Raw genomic sequence first — 20563 nt, forward strand, 5'->3', positions numbered from 1 at the left:
CCCTTTTATAGCTACCAAATTCAGTTCTCAGCTTCTCTTAGTGGAACCAGATTAAACACGCGAATTAAGGGGGCAACCTCACTCCTTTCTGCAGAGCGCCGAGCCGCCTGCACGTTTCCGAATACCCGCGCTCCCCCTTTAGAGCAATGTGAAACAAACAACATAAAGATAGGGGATGATTATTCTGTTATAGAATAACTTGTGAGCTTACATATAATAACAATAGACATTCTTTAAATTGTAAACATCCCCTATACCCAAAGAATGATTTAATTTTCAAGCTTTTAATTCATTCATAACTTCTTCGAGATCACATTGAAAGATACTTTTCACCATTTAGCTGGAAAAAAAAATGACAGGCATTGTTTGCCCATTTTTATTTTTTATTGTATTTATTTATTCTTTATCTGTTTGTAGTAAAATATAGTTGGCATTTCCTAGACATTTTTCTTTAAGTAATTTCCAGCTACCAGGTTGATTCTTGGCAGAAATCTGATCTAAAATAGAAATTGAAATTTTTTTCCAAGTCATCGTGTTTCTACTTCAGAGTCAGAGGTAGGAAGGTATAGAGTTCAATTTTATTATGGAGTAGTTGTCTGAAATTGGCTAAAAAATGCAAACCACTAAAATAAAAGACATTTTTCAGAAATCTAAAATGCGTATATGAGTACACAGAACTTACTGTGCAAGAGCCTCAATCTGCTCCCTGATGTTGGTGATGGGTAGTATGTACTTGGTCACTTCGTACACACAAACACAAAAGTTGGGATCAGAGGGAGGGTACCATTCTTTATCGGAGCTCCCTTCTCCAGCCCATTTCAGTACAGATGTAACCTTGTCCTCCTCCTTCATTTTTTTCCTCTTCTTTCTTTCTTTATTTTTTATTATTTTTTTAATCTTTATTGTTGAATGTAAAATGTATTACAGATGTTCCACATTTTTCCCCTATTGACCCCCTCCTCCCCACTCCCACCCCCCTCCCGCCTTTTCCCACACTATTGTCTGTTGTCCATTGGTTATGCATATAAGTTCTTTGGTTTATTTCTTCCCACCACCCCAACCCCTTTCCCTTTGAGGTTTGTCAGTCTAGCAATGAATTTGTACTTCTTAATCTCTTCACCTTTTTCACTCTTTTCCCCTACCCCCTCCCAACTGGCAACCAATAATATGTTCTCTGCATCTATGAGAATGTTTCTGTTCTACGTGTTCATTTTGTTCGTAGATTCCATTATTGATAGATATGTATTCATTGCCATTTTGTTTGTTCATATATTTTATCTTTTTCTTCAAAAAGACCCTTTATCATTTCATATAATAACGGTCTGGTGGAGATGAACTCCTTTAACTTTTTCTTGTCTGGAAAAGTTTTTATTTGGCCATCGATTTTATTTATTTATTTATTTATTTATTTATTTATTTATTTATTTTTATCCTCACCCGAGGATATTTTTCCCATTTTTTTGTACAGATAGAGTAGGAGGGAGAGAGAGGAAGGGAGAGACAGACAGAAACATCGATGTGAAGGGACACATCGAGTGGCTGCCACCCACACGACCAACCAGGGCCGGGGACAAACTGCAACCGAAGTACATGCCCTTAGCGGGAACTGAACCCGGGTCTCTCCGGACTGCAGGCTGACGCTCTAACCGCTGAGCCAAACCGGCCAGGGCTGGCCATCGATTCTAAATGACAGCTTTGCAGGATAGAGTAATCTTGGTTGTAGGTTCTTGGTTTTCATCACTCTGAATATTTCTTGCCACTCCCTTCTGGCCTGCAAAGTTTCTTTTGAGAAATCAGCTGACAGCCTTACGGGAACTCCCTTGTAGATAACTAGCTGCCTTTCTCTTGCTGCTTTTAAGATTCTCTCTTTGTCTTGAACCTTTTGCATTTTGATGATGATGTGTCTTGGTGTGAGCCTCTTGGGGTTCATCTTGTTTGGGACTCTCTGTGCTTCCTGGACTTGTATGTCTGTTTCCTTCACCAACTTAGGAAAGTTTTCTGCCATTATTGTTTCAAACAGGTTTTCGATTTCTTGTTCTCGCTCTTCTCCTTCTGGCACCCCCAAGATGCGAATGTTGGCACGCTTGAAGTTGTCCCGGAGGCTCCTTACACTATTCCTCTTTTTGTTGGATTCTTTTTTCTTTTTGCTGTTTGATTGGGCGTTTTTTGCTTCCTTATATTCCAAATCGATGGTTTGCTTGTTGGATTTACGTACTCTATTATTGAAGCTGTGTAAATTATTCTTTATTTCAGTTAATGCCTCCTTTAATTCTGACTGTGCATCCATCATTTCTGACTGTTCCTTTTTTATGCTCTTGAGGCCCTCACTAAGTTCATTGAGCATCCTTATAAGCAGTATTTTGAACTGAGCATCTGTTAGGTTGCTTATCTCCATTTCGCTTAGTTCTTTTCTTGGGGTTTTGTTCTGTTCTTTTATTTGGGACCTGTTTCTTTGTCTCCTCATTTTGGCTGCCTCCCTGTGTTTGTTTCTGTATATTACTTAATTAGAAGTATGGGGCTAGCTGAGACCAGATGCTGCTCGTTTGAAAGAATTTAGGAAAAACCTGAAGCAGGATCCAAGACCGGCCAATCCTATGGTTAAGCAAGTGGCAACAGCTTGGGTGGGCCTGAAAGTTGGGTGGGGTGGGGCCTCAGGGAATCACTAGGGCGGGGCTACCAGTATGAGCTAGGTTGCTGGAGTCCCAGATATGGTGGCTGTCTGCCGCTCCAGGGAAGCACTCACCAAAGGAACAAAGGCCTCTGACAGCATGTTTGTCCCGGAGAAAGCCCCCTCTCCAGCCCTCGCTCCAGTGCCAAAAAGCTCAGTTCTTCCATGTATGTCTCTGGTGCCCCTCGAGCTGCCTCCCCTCCAAGCTTAGAGGGAGAGAGTCCGGTAAGTTCGTGTGCGGGCCCTTTAGGGAGCTGCCTGGGGCTCCAGCCGTGTCAGCTTCCCTGAGCCTCAGTTCCTGCTGGTTTTTCCAGTCAGAAGTTATGGGGACTTCTTTTCCTGGCACTGGAACCCTGAGAGGGGCACCTGGTGTGGGACAGGGATCCCTCAGTCCTCAGGAAGGACCTTCCCAGCCGACGTGTCCTCCTGATTTTTATCTGCCACACGTGTGTGTGGGACCAGGGACCAGTCCTCTCACCACTGGCCCTCGCGCCGCCGCCCCTCCTACCAGTCTGGATGTTGCTGCTGCTTTAATTCTGTAGTTGTAGGACTTCCATTCAGCTTGATTTCAGGTGGTTTTGAATGATGGTTGTTCTGTAGTTTAGTTGTAACTTTGATGTGGTTGTGGGAGGACGTGATACTGCGATTACCTGTGCCGCCATCTTGACCGGAAGTCCCTCCTCTTCTTTTTTATCTCTACTTTTCCCTTTTCCTTTAAGAGTAAACAACAGTTATTTTGAATCTGAAGAACATTCCAGAAATACAGTGTTTATATGCTTCAACTACCATACCATATAGTTGTCAAATTTTTAATGACAATGATAGAGTTTTAGAGTTTCTATGCTTTGCAGGAGAGATTAACTTTCAAGAGATCATGACAGATATACATACATTATGAAAAACATCTATTGGTCTTCTGCACAAATGCATAGCAAGATGTCTGGCCCTTCATAAGTATGTAATAAATATTTAATAAATTGAAAAAAAATAGGTTGCCTTCTCAAGGACTCTATGATGATTTCATATCATCTCTTGCTTCTGTTGACACCTTCTGAAGGAAGAATATGGATCACAAATTTTAAGAAAAATTACCCAAAACATAGAAAAAAGCAAAACAAAACAAGGATGGCATGGAATTTATGTCTTGCAGGGACAAAGATTCACTAAAAGTTTATCTGGGGAAATGTACTTAGTTCTTTTTTTTAAAATTAATTTATTGGGGTGACACTGGTTAATAAACCCATACAGGTTTCAACTCAATAAAACATCACTTGCACACTGCATTGTGTGCTCATCCCCCAAATTAAAGTCTCTTTCTGTCCCCATTTATTTGTCCTTTGCCCACTTCCACCACTCTTATCCCCCTTGCAATGTACTCAGATCTGTACTTAGGAAAAATGGAATATACTTACTAAACAGTAAAGATGCTGTTTAATTAAAAGATACTATTAATTAAAAGTTCCAGACTTAGAGGAGTTATTAGTTATGATATAGATTTTTGTTTAGTAAAGATGCAAATTATTTCTATCCACTGGCAAAAATACTCCCAAAGGTTACAGTTTATTGTTCTATAGGATGGTTAATATCCTACTGTATGTGTGGTTATGCAGCTTGTCAACCTTTTTCTAACATTCCTTAATTAATACCTAGCTTCTCAAATGTTCTTTGAACCAGTATTAACATCTTACTGACTCTCTCTAACTAATGAGTTGAACGAAAACAATGATGGGTTCTTTTTCCAGGTAACATGGAGAAGCACACTTTACCCTGTCTCTCCCACTGAATATAGTCATAAAACCTGGACGGAATGTATGCAATAGTTATATGAAGACTCTGAAAAGTAATCAGTAGCAGAAATATCAGAGAAGACAGTGAATTACTACTGAACTGTTGGTGATTTCTTATGTCTAATTTCTTATTTTTGTCCATGATTCTACAAACCGAACTAAACATAGCCCCAAATACGGAAGTGGGCTGCAGTACAAGCAGCAGAAGCTCAAGGAGAAGCCTGTTTGAAAAACAGGAGAGGCAGAGGGAGAGGGAGAGGGAGAGGGAGGGGGAGAGGGAGAGGGAGAGGGAGAGGGAGAGGGAGAGGGAGAGGGAGAGGGAGGTGGGAAAAAGCCCTGCTTTTTGTTTTCCTATTTATCTCCATCCCCTTGTGCTCCAGCCCCTAAGAGGTCCTGTAACAGAGTTTCAGTAGTGTCATCAGGATCCCTAAGAGCTTACAACTGCCTTAGGCTAACTCAGCCCTCCTGCTGTTTGGCTGTAGATATGGATGCACTCATGGCAAGAGTGTATCAGGGCAGAGTATATAAAGATTTTGGCTTGAGGACCAAAAGGGAAGCCCCAATGAACCAGAAGAGACAAAGGAGACTATGGAGAGGAAGGAGCTGAGGAAAGGAACCATACACTCTTTTTTATGGATTCCTAGGCTTACTCCTAAATTGTGTGTGCATGGTTCCAACCCAGAAAAGCACCCGCATAGGTTTTGAATATAGAATATGGGATAGACCACCCCCTAAGTCTCAAACTGGTTGACACACATGCAGGACTGATCCAAACAGTGCTGCAAAGCCTTTGAACATGGGACTAACAGTAGAATGGCAACTCACAGAACACCAATTGGCATTAGAAGACTGAGAACTGGGGTCAATTACCTGCTAAAACATACACACACAAAGGAACATTCTTCTCAGAATGTATATAAGACCCATAAATAAAAACTGTAGGATGCATAACATGATATTACAATCTAATTACTTAGCATACAAAGAACCAGGAAAACCTCAACTCATATAAGATAAGACAATCAATAGACCTTAGTGCCAAGACAACATATATGTAAATGATGCAATTAGTGACAAGCACTCTTGAAATGAATAGAGACTTAGAAAGTTTTAGAAAGAAATTGGAGATGTAACAATAGAATTTTAGAGCTGAAATTATAATATCAAAACTTAGAAAAATACAACTTTCTGAATGGGTGTAATAGAACAGAAATAACAGAAGAACGAATCCATAAACTTTAAGTAGATTAATAAAAATGATCTAATCTGAACAATACAAAGAACAAAAGATTAAAACAAAAACAACAACAACAACTGATAGAGTCTCAGGAACTTGTTGTGCAATAAAAAAGATCTAATATTGGGTGTCACTGAATATCCAGAAGAAGAGGAGAAAGATAAAGTACAGGGAAAAATGCATGATTAGGACTGAGATGGCTTCCTCAATTTGGTTAGAAACATAAATCTATATAGTCAAGAATTTTAGCAAATGTAAATAAGATAAACCAAAAAAATTTTACTCCCAAACACACCAAAATCAAACTATTGAAAACTAAAGACAAAGCAGATGACACAATTGTCTGTATAGAAAATCCCAAGGAATCTACCAAAAACAAAAACTTCCTGGAACTAACAAGTGAGTTTAGCAAAGCTTCAGGATATAAGATCAACATACAAAAACTGTGTTTCTATATAGCACCTACCAACAAACATGTGAAAACCAAAAAAGATTTGGAGCACTTAAAATTGCTCCAAGAAAGTCAAATCCTTAGGAATAAACTTGACAAAATATGTGAAGAATCTGAGTGCTGAATATTAAAAATGCTGTTGGAAGCAATCAAAGGAGACCTAAATAAATGATGAGACATACTGAGTTCATAGATTTAAAGATACAACATATTAAAGATGTCAGTTCTCCTCAAAATGTTTTATGTAACTCTTATCAAAATCCAAGCAGAGTATACATAAACATATCTTTTTCTAAAATGTATACAGGAAGGCATAGAATAGCTGAATCCATCTTGACAAAAAAGAATAAAGTGGGAAGAACCTCCTTACTTGATATCAAGGCTCACTATACAGTTACAGTAATCCAGACAGAGCAGTACCAGTGGAGAGATACACACACAGATTAATGCAACAGAACGAAGGACCCAGAAATAGACCCACTAATATGCTCGGCTGCTATTTGACAATGGTACAAAAGCAATTCAGTGACGGAGTATAGCTTTTCAACAAATGGTGCTGACGCAATTAGACATGAAAGATCCTTGCAGTGAAAGAAATGTTCATTCTCTCAATTGTAGTCATACACATACAAATTTAAAGATGTGATAAAATTGTACAGAACTACACACACACACACACACACACACTGGAAGTAATACTGGGAGAACCTGAATAAAATCATTGGATTGTATCGATCTAAGATACAATGTAATCTAAAATCTCTAAGCAAAATTTAGTTTTTCTCAGCTGTATCATTTTAACCTTTTCCTCTTCTGTAAAACAGGTAAACTGAACATATTCACATACATAGTAAGAGTTTTATAAATTAGGAACCAATGCAAGGAAGGTCAATTAGAATGGCAGAAAGCATTGATAGAGTTAATTGCTTTCTAAAATTATAGAAGAAGTTTATAAGATTGGAGAGTTCAACCTGTGATTGTGTCTATGAAATAAGGAGGTGCCTTTCTCACCGAGTGTGCTGCTAGAAGTAAGAGGAAGCACCTGAAGGTGCTGTCCAGCACGCAGGCTGAGCCCATCAGAGCTTTCACCTTTCTTGCAGAGACGTTAGCAAAACTACCACAGAAAGCAGAGATTTACTGTATGGATCCAAACCAACTAGGACATTTTCTGTTTTCATAAGAGAATGAGCAGGTAAGTAGGTAAGTAGAGAGAGATATTTGTCTGGCTCCAAACTGTGTACTGACACTTTCAAAATTTAATCATTTTCTCTTTTTTGATATAATCAACTAGTTGAATATATAAACTATAGGACAAGGCTAGAGGGAGAAATACAAGTCATGAATCCAACTCACTTGGGGTTATATTTTAGGTAGGAAGATTTTGGTATGTGAAAAATAATCACTATACCAGGTAGCATCCAATAAATTTCACTTGAGTGAAAAAATTAGAACTCAATGAGCTCCACGTCAAAAGAAATCTATTTCATTTGGCATCTTTTTTCCACCCAGTCTATCCCAACAGGATGAGAATGGAATATTATATAAAGGGAAGATACGATTTATTCTACTATTAGGAGGACACTGTGTGTGTGTGTGTGGGGGGGGTTTATTTTGTTTGTTGTCTGTCTCCCCACTAGGAAGTAGGTTCTATGAGGGCAGCAGTCTTTGTCCACTGCTATATTCCTGGAACCTAGTAGATTCTCAGTTAATTTACTTTTTCCATTTTACTGATGAGGGAACTCAGGCAAGGAAAAGGAAGCTGCATGCTCAAAACTCATAATTACAAGTGTGGACCTTGTTGAAAGGAACAATTTCCTGCAAAAGTTCAAATGTTATGTTGAACAAATGTGGATGCCTACATATACCAACTGAGCACTATGCTACATAGTGGAAATGAAAAGAGAAATTATTCAAATCAGAACATGATTCTATCCTCAAGGAGCTCTCAGTCCAGTAGAGAAGAAGCAGAGAGGCCCCATGAGGAGGACAAGGGAAGAGGGGGGCAAAAACAACCAGGGCTAGACCGATAGCTGCAGGTTAGAAGCAGAGATCCATATAATGAGCAACAGAGACTGACAATAGAAAATAAACCGCTCTGAGGTCTGAGAAAAAGAATAAACCATGCCCACACCTTAGAGAACTTATGGGACAATCTCAGTTTAGGAAGTAGATGGTCCATATTAGTGTCAAACAGACTCCACTACCACAGTGGTTCTGAGGGCTTAAGTCAACAGTAACTAAAGGGTCATAAAGTGTGGCAGAAGGACCAGATGGTTTTTGAAGAGTCCAGGAAAGTGCTCACAAGAGAAGTAATATATTTAAAAATATGTAAGCAGGTAGGAAGTATGTTTAAAATATGCCAGGCCTAAAAAGCATGAAACCACATTCTACATGTTTCAACCAACTAAGAAGTTGGTCCTGTTTCCCCGTCTCCCTCTTGGAGCTACTGCAGGCTCAGAGATCTCAGTGAGCAGGCGGGCAGGCGGGAGGCACAATGCAGGGAAGGGAGAGGACCGCCTCCAGCCTGTGCAGTGCTGGAGGAGGACAGAAAAGTTCTTTTCAGGCTGATTACTACGCAGGGTTGGACTTTTAAATGACTGACTAGAGACTGCTTCTGCTGTCATTTTTTTAATTAAAGTGACTACAGGACTTTGAAATGATCGACGTGACCTGACTTCTCACCCAGAGGCAGGAGAAGAAATCCCTCTTGGTAAGTTTGAGAGACAGTAAGAGACAAAAATAAAGTTAATTTTAATTACATTTCATGAGTCCTGCTTGGTTCAACACACTGATTCCATGAGAAACCTTTCTGGGTTAAAAGTCGCCCTTCGCTTCCATCAGCTTTGTTGGATCATTAAAACTTGACCTGATTACAACTAGGAGAAGAATAAATATAATATTTCTTACCTTGATCCTTTTTCTTTAGTGGAGCTTTTGGTAACAGCAGTATTTCGTCCAGAAGTAGGTTCTTATTTCTCTTCTGTGGGAGATCCAACTCCAGCACTAAAATAATAACTAGTTTGTCTTGTCATTTGAAAAATCCCACAACCAACTCAATCACATGGAAAATAATAATACACTACATTTGCAAAGCATTTAATAATTTATGAGTCATTTTTGTTTCCTTTATATGCTTTGATTCCTTTCACCATTACAAAGTAGGACACTAGGCATCATTCCATCTACAGACAAAGAAACTAAGCTTGCTCACACACATTCAACCATGTGCTCAAGATCTCACTGTAGGTTCACAGCAGACAGAGTGCCAAGCCAGGTTTCCTGCCTCCTTTTCCAGAGATCTTTTCCATAGCAATTGAAAAAAACAAGTATGAAATTATATTAGTTTAAGAAGAATCTAAGCATGGTTGCCAAAATCTAAAATCTATATTTTTATTTTTTTTACTCCTAAGTTAAGAGCAAAATTATTTGCGTATAAATAAAAGCTCATCTACTTACCTGGTCTTTTCTTTACTTGATTTTTTAAAAGAAGATAAAGAAGAAATACTTCGCATAGAACCAACATCTGGGGATTTATCTTCCGTAGATGGAGGTAGAGAGCTGAAATTTTACGTATTTGAAATTATGGACAAATTAAAAAAATTTACTTATCAATATTGGCTTTATCCTACTAGACAGATTTTTTTCCCCCTGAAAATCATATTTGGGGCTGACTTTTAACAGTGACATATTAACTTCAAAGCATAAAGGTGAGGTTAAGACAAGACAAGAACTATTATAAAGTTTTCCATAAGCTAGAATAGAAAATTTATTTTTATAAAATGTGTTACATAAAATATATTATATAGATATAGTGACCATTTAAAGAAGGATGTGGAAGCTTTAGTTCCTAGCTCTCCTAGTTACCTCTTACTATATATAGTCCTGGTACAGTAGCTGGGCACCAGCATACAGTTCTAGAGAGCTGTAAACATCATTCACCTTGGTTTGCTCCCATCCACTTATGCTTACTTTTTTTTTTTTTTAATTTTTTATTTATTTTTTTGTTACAGATATTTTACCTGTTTTAGCCCATTGGCACCCCCCTCCCCACCCCACCCCTGCCCCGTCCCCCGCTTAGTTGTCCATGTCCATTGATCATGCATACGTGCATATAAGTTCTGTGGTTTATCTCTTCCCCCTCCCCCCCCCACGCCCTCTTCTGAGGGATGTCAGTCTGTGCCCTACTCCCATGTTTCTGGGTCTACTGTATTCCTCAGACTGTTGTGTTCATTATATACCATATATAAGTGAGATCATGTAGTATTTGTCTTTTTCTGCTTGGCTTATTTCACTTAGGATAATACTTTCCAGGTCCCTCCATGTCATCTCAAAGGATAAGAGATCTTTCTTTCTCACCGCTGCATAGTACTCCATTGTGTATATGTACCACAGCTTTCTTATCCATTCATCTACTGATGGACACTTGGGCTGTTTCCAGATCTTAGCTATTGTAAATAGTGCTGCTATGAACGTGGGGGCACATATATTCTTCCTGATTGGTGTTTCAGGCTTCTTAGGGTATATTCCTAGAATTGGGATCACTGGGTCAAATGGAAGTTCAATTTTTAATTTTTTGAAGTAACACCATATTGTTTTCCACAGTGGCTGCAGCAGTCTGCATTCCCACCAGCAGTGTATTAGAGTCCCCTTTTCTCCACACCCTCACCAACACTTGTTGTTAGATGATTTGTTGATGGCGGCCATTCTCACAGGAGTGAGGTGATACCTCATTGTTGTTTTAATTTGCATCTCTCTGATGATTAGTGATGTTGAGCATTTCTTCATATGTCTCTTGTCCATTTGTATGTCCTGTTTGGAGATGTGTCTATTCAGCTCCTCTGCCCATTTTTTAATTGGGTTCTTTGTCTTCCTTTTGTGGAGTTGTATGAGCACTCTATATATATTGGAAATTAACCCCTTATCTGATACATCATTGGCAATGATGTTCTCCCATACAGTGGGTTGCCTTTCCATTTTGATGATTGTTTCTTTTGCTGTGCAGAAGCTTTTTCATTTGATGTAGTCCCATGTGTTCATTTTCTCCTTTGTTTCTGTTGCCTTAGGTGATGTATCAGTGAAAATTCTGCTCCGTATGATGTCCGAAATTTTGTTGCCTACATTTTCTTCTAGAATTTTTATGGATTCACGGGTCACATTTAAGTCTTTTATCCATTTTGAGTTTATTTTTGTGTATGGTGTAAGTTGATGGTCTAGTTTCATTTTTTTGCATGTAGCTGTCCAATTTTCCCAACACCATTTATTAAAGAGGCTGTCTTTACTCCACTGTATGCTCTTGCCACCTTTGTCAAATATTAATTGAACATATTGCCTTGGGTCCATTTCTGGATTCTCTATTCTGTTTCACTGGTCTATATGCCTGTTCTTGGGCCAGTACCAGGCTGTTTTGGTTACAGTCGCTTTGTAGTATAACTTGATATCTGGTATTGTGATCCCACCTACTTTGTTCTTCTTTTTCAAGATTGCTGTGGCTATTCTGGGTCTTTTTTGGTTGCATATGAACTTTTGAAGTATTTGTTCTAGTTCTATGAAATATGTTGTTGGTATTTTGATGGGGATTGCATTGAATCTATAGATTGCTTTGGGTAGTATGGACATTTTAATGATGTTAATTCTTCCAATCCATGAATAGGGTATGTGCTTCCACTTTTTTATATCTTCCTCTATTGTTTTTTTCAATGACCTGTAGTTTTCTGCAAATAGGTCCTTTACTTCTTTGGTTAAGTTTATTCCTAGGTATCTTAATTTTTTTGGCGCGATGGTAAATGGGATTGTTTTTTCAGATTCTCTTTCGGTGAGTTCATCATTGGTGTACAAGAATGCCGTTGATTTCTTGACGTTAATTTTGTATCCTGCTACTTTGCCAAATTTGTTTATTAAGTCTAGTAAATTTTTGATGGAGTCTTTAGGGTTTTCTATGTATAATATCATGTCATCTGCAAATAATGACAGTTTCACTTCCTCCTTTCCAATTTGGATCCCTTTTATTTTTTCTTCATGATCCCTTTTATTTTTTCTTAGCTGTTGCTAAGACTTCCAGTACAGTGTTAAATAAGAGTGGCGAAAGTGGACATCCCTGTCTTGTTCCTGTTCTTAATGGAAATGTTTTTAGTTTCTGTCCATTGAGTATGATGTTGGCTGTAGGTCTTTCATATATGGCCTTTATTATGTCGCGATATGATCCCTCTATTCCCACATTGCTGAGCGTTTTTATCAGAAATGGATGCTGGATTTTGTCGAATGCTTTTTCAGCATCTATTGATATGATCATGTGGTTTTTATTCTTCATTTTGTTTATGTGGTGTATCACATTTATTGATTTGCGAATATTGTACCAGCCTTGCATCCCTGGAATGAATACCACTTGGTCGTGGTGAATAATTTTTTTGATATATTTCTGGATCCGATTTGCTAGTATTTTGTTCAGGATTTTGACATCTATGTTCATCAGGGATATTGGCCTGTAGTTTTCTTTCTTCGTAGTGTCTTTTTCTGGTTTTGGAATTAGAATTATGCGGGCCTCATAGAACGTGTTTGGAAGTCTTCCTTCTTCTTGAATTTTTTGAAATAGTTTGAGGAGAATGGGTGTTAGTTCATTTTTGAATGTTCGGTAAAACTCCCCCGTGAAGCCATCTGGGCCTGGGCTTTTGTTTGCTGGGAGAGTCTTCAATTTCCTTAGTTGTTATTGGTCTGTTCAAGTTTTCTATTTCTTCCGGGTCCAGTTTTGGGAGTCTGTGTGTTTCTAGAAATTTGTCCATTTCGCTTAGATTGTCGAATTTGTTGCCATATAGTTGTTCACAGTAGTTGTTAACGATCTTTTGTATTTCCGTGGTGTTGGTTGTTACTTCTCCTCTTTCATTTCTGATTTTGTGTATTTGGGTTCTCTCTCTTTGTTTCTTGGTGAGTCTACCTAAGGGTCCATCAATCTTGTTTATTTATTTAAAAAACCAGCTCTTTGTTTCATTGACTCTTTGAATTGTTTTTTTGGTCTCTATGTCATTTATTTCTGCTCTGATCTTTACTATTTCCTTCCTTCTACTTGCTCTGGGGTTTTCTTTTTGTTTGCTTTCTAATTCTTTAAGTTGTGAGGTTAGACAGTGAATTAGAAATTTTTCTTGTTTTTTGAGGTAGGCCTGTAGTGCTATGAACTTCCCTCTCAGAACTGCTTTCACTGCATCCCATAGATTTTGTGTTGTTGTGTGTTCATTTTCATTGGTTTCCAGGAAGTTTTTAATTTCTTCCTTGATCTCCTCGGTGACCCATTCATTGTCTAATAACATGCTATTTAGCCTCCATGTGTTGAAATGTCTTTGCATGTTCTTGTTGCAATTGATTTCTAGTTTCATGCAATTGTGATCTGAGAAGATGCTTGATATGATTGCAGTCTTCTTGAACTTGTAGAGATTTAGTTTGTGTCCTATCATGTGGTCTATCTTTGAGAATGTCCCATGTGCACTTGAGAAGAATGTGTCTTCTGTAGTTTTGGGGTGTAATTCTCTGTAGATATCTATTAAATCCATTTGGTCTAGTGCTTCATTTAGAGTCCTGTTTCCTTGCTAATTTTTTGCCTAGAGGATCTATCCAGTGCTGTCAATGGGGTGTTGAAGTCCCCTGCTATGATTGTATTGTTGATTTCTCCTTGGAAGTCCTCCAGAAGATTTTTAATATATTTTGGTGCTCCTATATTGGGTGCATATATGTTTATCAAGGTTATATCTTCCTGTTGGATAGATCATTTCAATATTATGTAGTGGGCTTCTTTGTCTCTAGTTATGGTCTTCGTTTTGAAATCTACTTTATCAGATATGAGAATTGCTACCCCAGCATTTTTTTCCTTTCCATTTGCTTGGAAATTTTTTTCCATCCCTTCACTTTCAACCTATGTGAGTCTTTTGTTGAGAGGTGGGTCTCTTGTAAACAACATATAGATGAGTCATGCTTTCTTATCCAATCAGCTACTCTGTGTCTTTTTATGGGAGCATTCAATCCATTTACATTTAAGGTGATTATTGATATGTACTTATTTTGTGCCATTTTTGTTTAGTGTGGTTCCATTTTTCTTCCCATTTCTACTGCTAATTACAGCAGTCCTTTTATCATTTCTTGCAGTGCTGGTTTGGTGCTAATGTATTCCCTTAGTCTTTTTTTGTCTGGGAAGCTCTTTATTTGACCTTCTATTTTGAATGATAGCCTTGCTGGGTAGAGTAGTCTTGGATTCAGATGCTTGTTTTTCATGACTTTGATTACTTCTTGCCATTGCCTTCTGGCCTGTAGTGTTTCTTGTGAGAAGTCAGCTGAGAGCCTTATGGGGTTTCCTTTGTAGGTAACCTGCTGCTTATCTCTTGCTGCTTTTAGGATTCTCTCTTTGTCTTTAATTTGTGGCATTTTAATTACTATGTGTCTTGGTGTGGGCCTATTTGGGTTCTTCTTTCTAGGGACTCTCTGTTCTTCTTGGACTTGAATGCCTTCTTCCTTCACCAAATTAGGGAAGTTTTCTGTCACTATTTTTTTGAATACATTCTCTATCCCTTGCTCATTTTCTTTTTCTTCGGGGACTCCTATGATGCGAATATTATTATGTTTCCAGTTGTCCCACAGTTCTCTTAAGCTGTCTTCCTGTTTTTTAATAGTTTTTTCCTTTTGTTTTTCTGATTGGTTGATTTTTTCTACCCTGTCTTCTAATTCACTGATCCAGTCCTCAGCTTCCTCTACTCTGCTTTTTAAACCTTCCAATGTGTTTTTCATTTCTGATATGTCATTTTTAATCGCTTCTTGATGGTTTTTAATTTCCAGCTGGCTTATTTTCAGTGTCACTATGTCCTACTCATGCTGTTCAGCTTCCTCAAGATCATGGCTCTGAATTCTAGCTCTGTTAACATGCCTAATTGCTCCACATTGATCTCATCTTCAGTGGAGGTCTCTTGCTCTTTCATTTGGGTTCTGTTTCTGTGTTTCATCATTTTGGCTATCACTGTGGCCTTTGGAGCCTGTCAAGTTTTCCCTGTGGGTGTTGGTGTTCTGCTGTTTGTGGCTCCCTCTCCTATGTTTAGATGAGCGAGGGAGGACCCACGTTAAACACTACTGTCAAGTCTTACTTTCCTGGTTAAAGTTGCCAGCCCAGGAAAGGTACTGTTATCCTCTAGCTTTTTGCCTGAGGCTGGCAGTCTAGGTTACTTGAAGAGTTTTGGGTTGTTAGTTGATTGAAAAACTCCCTCAGGGGCTTAGCACAAGGGGCTTTCACGAGGGTGGGGTAGATGCTGGTTGTTAATGAGCCTCCATTAGCACTTCAATGGCCCACAGGGTGGGGTTGGATCTCCGAGGGAGGTGCTGCTGCCTCTCCTCAGTGCCCTGGGAAGGAGCAATGTGGCCACCGTCCTGGGTGGCTGGCACTCCGCAACTGCTCTGGGCGCCCTCCAAATCCCGAGTGTCCCCACACAGTTCCAGTCCAGCCTGCCCTCCCTCCGCTGGAGCCCAAGGTGAGTGGCTGTGGCTGTTTCAGCCTCTGTCCCGGCTCTGCGCTGTGGGGCCTCCTGGGAGTTTTACCCGAGGGCGCTGCTCCCAGCTAAGGCTGCTGCCGAGCTGCCAACCGCGGGCTTCCAGCCCCCGTCTCGTGCCTTCGCAATTCTACCAGGATCGAGTCAGTGTCCCTCGTTATATGGTCCTCGCAAGCTGCTTTTCTGTTGCTTTTTCCCGTCGATTTGTCTGTGTTATAGTTGTAATTGCAGTTTGGTTCTGGGAGACGGTCTGTGTAGCTCCGTTCACTCCGCCGCCATTTTTCGATCTCTACTTATGCTTTCTTCATGTTACCAGAAAAGTAAGCAGCCCTGACTGCTAAAATGCAAATGGAACTGACTGGTAACATGGAGTCAAAGGAAAAACTATGGTGGAGTCCCATGGACTTGATTATGTCAGGCTATGAGTTTATGGATCAGTGTTTATTTCCATGGTGGTACTTAACATACAAGGGAAAGGAAAGATATCATACTGGGAATCTTTACATATTCATATGATGATGGACAAGCAAAAAAAGTATGTGCTTCCCTAGATCCTTTATTCCCTCAAAGACTTACACATCAGATTTACTAGATTTACTGTTAATCAAGAGAATAGTACGTAGATCATTTGGGTCTTGTAAGCAGAGATCCTTCAAAGGACAAAGTTTGGTGCCAGGGTTTATCTGTGGATAATTTAAAGATTGAAAAGTAATATTGGCATGGGCTGTATTTTTTATCCTCACTCGAGGACATTTTTTTTTTTTTTTTTGATATTTTGTTCAGACAGAGTGGGAGGGGGAGAGAGAGAGAGAGAAACATCGACGTGAAAGGGACACATCGAGTAGTTGCCACCCACACAACCCAACCTGGCCCGGGGACAAACTGCAACTGAGGTACGTGCCCTTAGCGGGAACCGAAGCAGGATCTTTGGGGACCGCAGGCCGACGCTCTAACTGCTGAGCCAAACCGTCCAGGGCTGTATTTTTTAATATGAACGCTGATACAATATGTTCCCAACTGTTCGCGGTGTCTGATTTCACACACACACACACACACACACACACACACACACACACACACTTAGGACTGGAGTTGTGGACATCTTGCCCTTGGGCAGGAGATGTCTCTGCAGTTCCTCACAATCTCTACTACTTTATTCTCAGCTGTTTCATACAATAATTATCAGTTTTGTTCCTGAAAGTATTTGATTTACTAATCCATCTATATACATAAGGGAGAACCTATTGTCTGAAAGAGGAACTAGTTACTAAACAGATTGCAAAGAAAGTTGTGAGGCTCTCTGAAAATAGGCTAGACAAAGCTCTACACCAGCAATTTCATCAGCCTGCTGAAGAAGGTTAGAGAAGATCGTCTTCTGAGGTCTTCTTCCAACCATACAATAGTTAGATTCCTCTCTCATCCAAGATACTTTTTATGCTCCATTTTAAATAAGACAGATCATGTCCTTCTTCTGCCCAGACACTGCTACGGTTTTCCACTTCATTCAGAGTATTCAAATCCTTCTGACGGTCTACAAGACTTACATGACCTGGCCTCTCTTTACCTCTCTGATTTACTCTCCATTATTCATTCCCTTGGTTCCCTCAGCTCTAGCTAAACTGACTTTGCTGTTTCTTAAATATGCCGAGAGTGTTTACACCCTATGGCTTCTGCACTAGTTTCCTCTGCCCAGTAAGCTCTTCCCCAAGATATCCCCATGGCTAAGGCAACAACCTTCTTCAAGTTTTTGCTCAGGTTATTACCTCTTTGTGATGCCTCCCTGATCACAACTTTGAAAATGACAACCGTCAACCCCACTATTCCCCAGCACTACAGGGCTTCCTTATGCTACCTTTGCTCTACTTACCCCTCCCCCCATAGCTCTTATTTTAATCATGTGCTGCAATTAATTTTGTTGTGATGTCTATTGTATATTGTCTGCCTCTTCCCACCGGTGCCATGGGAGTAGAGATCCTTGTGTCTTTCTTTGGTTCACTGATGTATTCAAAGCCTGCAATACTAGAAACTTAATATTTACTGAATGAATGAATTAGTATAAAAGATATTATCTCCTTAACATTTTTTAAAACTCATGAACAAATATATTTTGCCACCATTTTCTGATCCATGACAACATTTTTCTGATGTGTTCTTTGTTGGGATTTCTGCTCTTTCCCTCATTTTTCTTAAAGCGTCTGTGTACTAATGTTGTACCAACTTAAAAAAATTAACCGTGGATAAGAGGGACCTTCTCAGAGCAGTGACTTCTCAGTGTTTTGAACATGTTATGGGGGTTTGTGCCTGTGTTAGGTGGTGACGGTGGCCGGGGGAAACAGAAGGAAGAGCTAGAGTAAAGTTTTAGGCTATTTCTCATTTCAAACTATCTCTAATTCTGTTACCATGATGGAGTGTTTCCTGCAAATAGGACTTTAGCCACGTGATTCTCGTGATGGCCTGTCTCCTCTGACCCTGACTGGTCCCAGAGGGCTTCTGCCGCCATCCTTGCTCAGCCCAGCTCCTGCCCCGCCTGGGACACAGAGCTTCGCATTTGTGCTTCCGAGTTCTCCCACCACCTCAGAAAGTATGTATTTTATGGTATTTTCTGAGATCTGCCACTACTAGCTCTCTTGTGGTTTTTTTTTCCTTCCCTTTTCCTTCTTCCTTTTGAACTGCTTCTGCCTGATCTCAGGGACTCTTAGTGACTCAAATTTTTTTGAAGTCTGCAGATGATACCTGTTTCCTAGTTTTGCCTAAAATTGAATTTGTGGGTTTTTATAATTTTCCCCATTCTTCTTGTTGCTTTTACTTTTGGTTTCCAGAACTAGAAGATGCTGCCATAAGCAGCAATGTCAAAAACTCCTCAGGATTCTAATTTTCAGCTTCCTGTTTCTCTCAACATTAACACTGAATTACGCTATATATTGTTTTAAAAATCATAATCAGAAATGCAGTTAAGTAAAACAATACTCTTGTACATTACATTTTAAAACCCAGCATTACAATTTGATTAACTTCAATTAGATTATAATAAAATGAAAACCTTTTACTTCTGTCCTTATCACTAGCACTGAGCCCAGGAAGTAACAGAACCCCAGACTGAAAATGCTGCTTCTTTCCTATCTTCTCTGGCACTTGAACTAGCATAGCAAGCTGATTTAAGTAAAAGTAATCAGATTCTAATTAAAAGTATATACAAATGCAAAATCTGATTGCCAAAGTTAAAGATGAAATTCTGATTCCCATATTTCTGTCTGTAAAAAGTATAAATGGTGTTGAGTGGTTATAAAATTGCAATGTAATGACATCATGGTTAAGGAGAAATTATTATCATACATACTAAAATACAAATTAGTGCTCCCACTTACCCGGCCATAATCGTAGAAGCCATCGCTAATGATGTTACTTGATGACAAGTAGCCAGTCCGGCTGTATTTCAGAGGCAGGTGGTTGTTGATCAATTTGTTATAAGCTGTCTCACTGAATTTATTTTTTCGACTTACTGATAGATTAATTTCTTCAAGGATATCTAAAGCCCTGTCAATAAAAGCAAAAGGCAGTATTTGCTTATATAAGCAACCCAACATTAAGTTCTCACTCATCTGCCTCGCTAAGCTCCTGAGTGAGCTGGAAAGGTTCAGGCCATCCCACCCTTTTAGATAAAGTAATACTGACAGAGTTATGAAGACAAAGCAATCCTTTCTGAGAACATATATGCCTGTAATAACTCATATTCAAAGAGTTAGAAAGGACACTTTCAGAAGAACAGGTTCTTCATTTAAAGTAAAATTAGTATTCAACTCCAACTTTTGCAGCTCAGCAGGTGATATATGCAAAAAATAAACATGTTTAGAAACAGGGCAAACCTGTCTGTGAAATCAGGAAACCCTGTTTGCTGATACGCTAAAGGCCACGAACTCATCCCTGCTGCGAGGGAGGCAGTTTGGCCGGCGAGGCTGAATACTGAGTCCTGGTGGGAAGACCTGGTCGGGAGGGAGCAGCATGGAGACGGTTGCCAGGGCTCACCCGCTTTATTTTAGAAAGTTGAGGGACAAATGGGATTGTGTTACATTAGTTGAGGAAAATGAAAGAGAAGCATTTTTCAAGATGAAAAAGTAGAAGGAGAAATGTTGATTTTATAAGTGTGGGGACGTCGAGGGAAGGACCTTGCTTCCACCAGGCAGTCCCTTCAGAGGTGAGGCCCACAGACGTGACGGGGGGAGGGCAGACTCTGCTTGGACTTCCTCTGGCCTGCAAAGTGAGCTTCTTCATCTTCTGCTCTTTCCAGGAGCTGGAAACCAGACAACTCACTCACCCAAGCCTGCATAGTTCGGTGGCCATCAGCTCCTCGCCAGCACAGACCATCACGGCCCAGCTGGCGTGCCTCCTCACTTCGTCGTTCTTGGAGCGCAGGAGCTCTACGAGGGGCTCCAGTCCCCCCGAATTCATTAACTGAAAGTAGAAACCAACATTTTATGCACTAGGAGTCCAGAATATTAGCATTATGCTTTGCCAAAGTATCTCATTATTTGATTGTTTAAGGGTGGTAACTATGTAAAAACATTTTAAGATGTGTCCATGTTAAATTATTAAATGCAGGGGGAAACAATCACAAACCCTTATAGACCGACGCCCAGTTTTCTGTTGGAAGTGAAGAGGAGGCGTGGTGATCCTGCACAAGGTGTGGCTGGGGAGAGCCATCTCCTCACTGCCTACTAGTGGGATGCCCTGTGTTCACTCGCTCGGTTCCTCAACACCGAGTGTCCATTTGGCCCTGAGGTAGACAGAGATGTCCCTGTTCCTGGAAAGGATTTTGCATATGTGATTAAGCTAAGGAACTGAGATGGGGGGATTGTCCTGGATTATGGGGTGGGCCCAATGTAATCTTAAGGGTCTTTAAAAGAGGGAGAC

At 39.8% G+C, this 20563-nt stretch overlaps 1 protein-coding gene across 1 annotated transcript in view; it reads right to left on the reverse strand.

Moving 5' to 3' along the window:
- The window catches only part of ARMC3 (armadillo repeat containing 3), a 31890-nt gene that overhangs the window by 7878 nt on the left and 3449 nt on the right, over positions 1-20563 (reverse strand). Inside the window, 7 exon segments of the mRNA XM_036270134.1 lie at positions 683-872; positions 6946-6956; positions 9051-9167; positions 9600-9701; positions 16232-16338; positions 19021-19189; positions 19968-20104. Coding sequence (XP_036126027.1) covers positions 683-872; positions 6946-6956; positions 9051-9167; positions 9600-9701; positions 16232-16338; positions 19021-19189; positions 19968-20104 — 833 coding nt within the window.

The sequence above is a fragment of the Molossus molossus genome, unplaced genomic scaffold, assembly GCF_014108415.1.
Source record: "Molossus molossus isolate mMolMol1 unplaced genomic scaffold, mMolMol1.p scaffold_m16_p_1, whole genome shotgun sequence".
Taxonomy (NCBI): domain Eukaryota; kingdom Metazoa; phylum Chordata; class Mammalia; order Chiroptera; family Molossidae; genus Molossus; species Molossus molossus.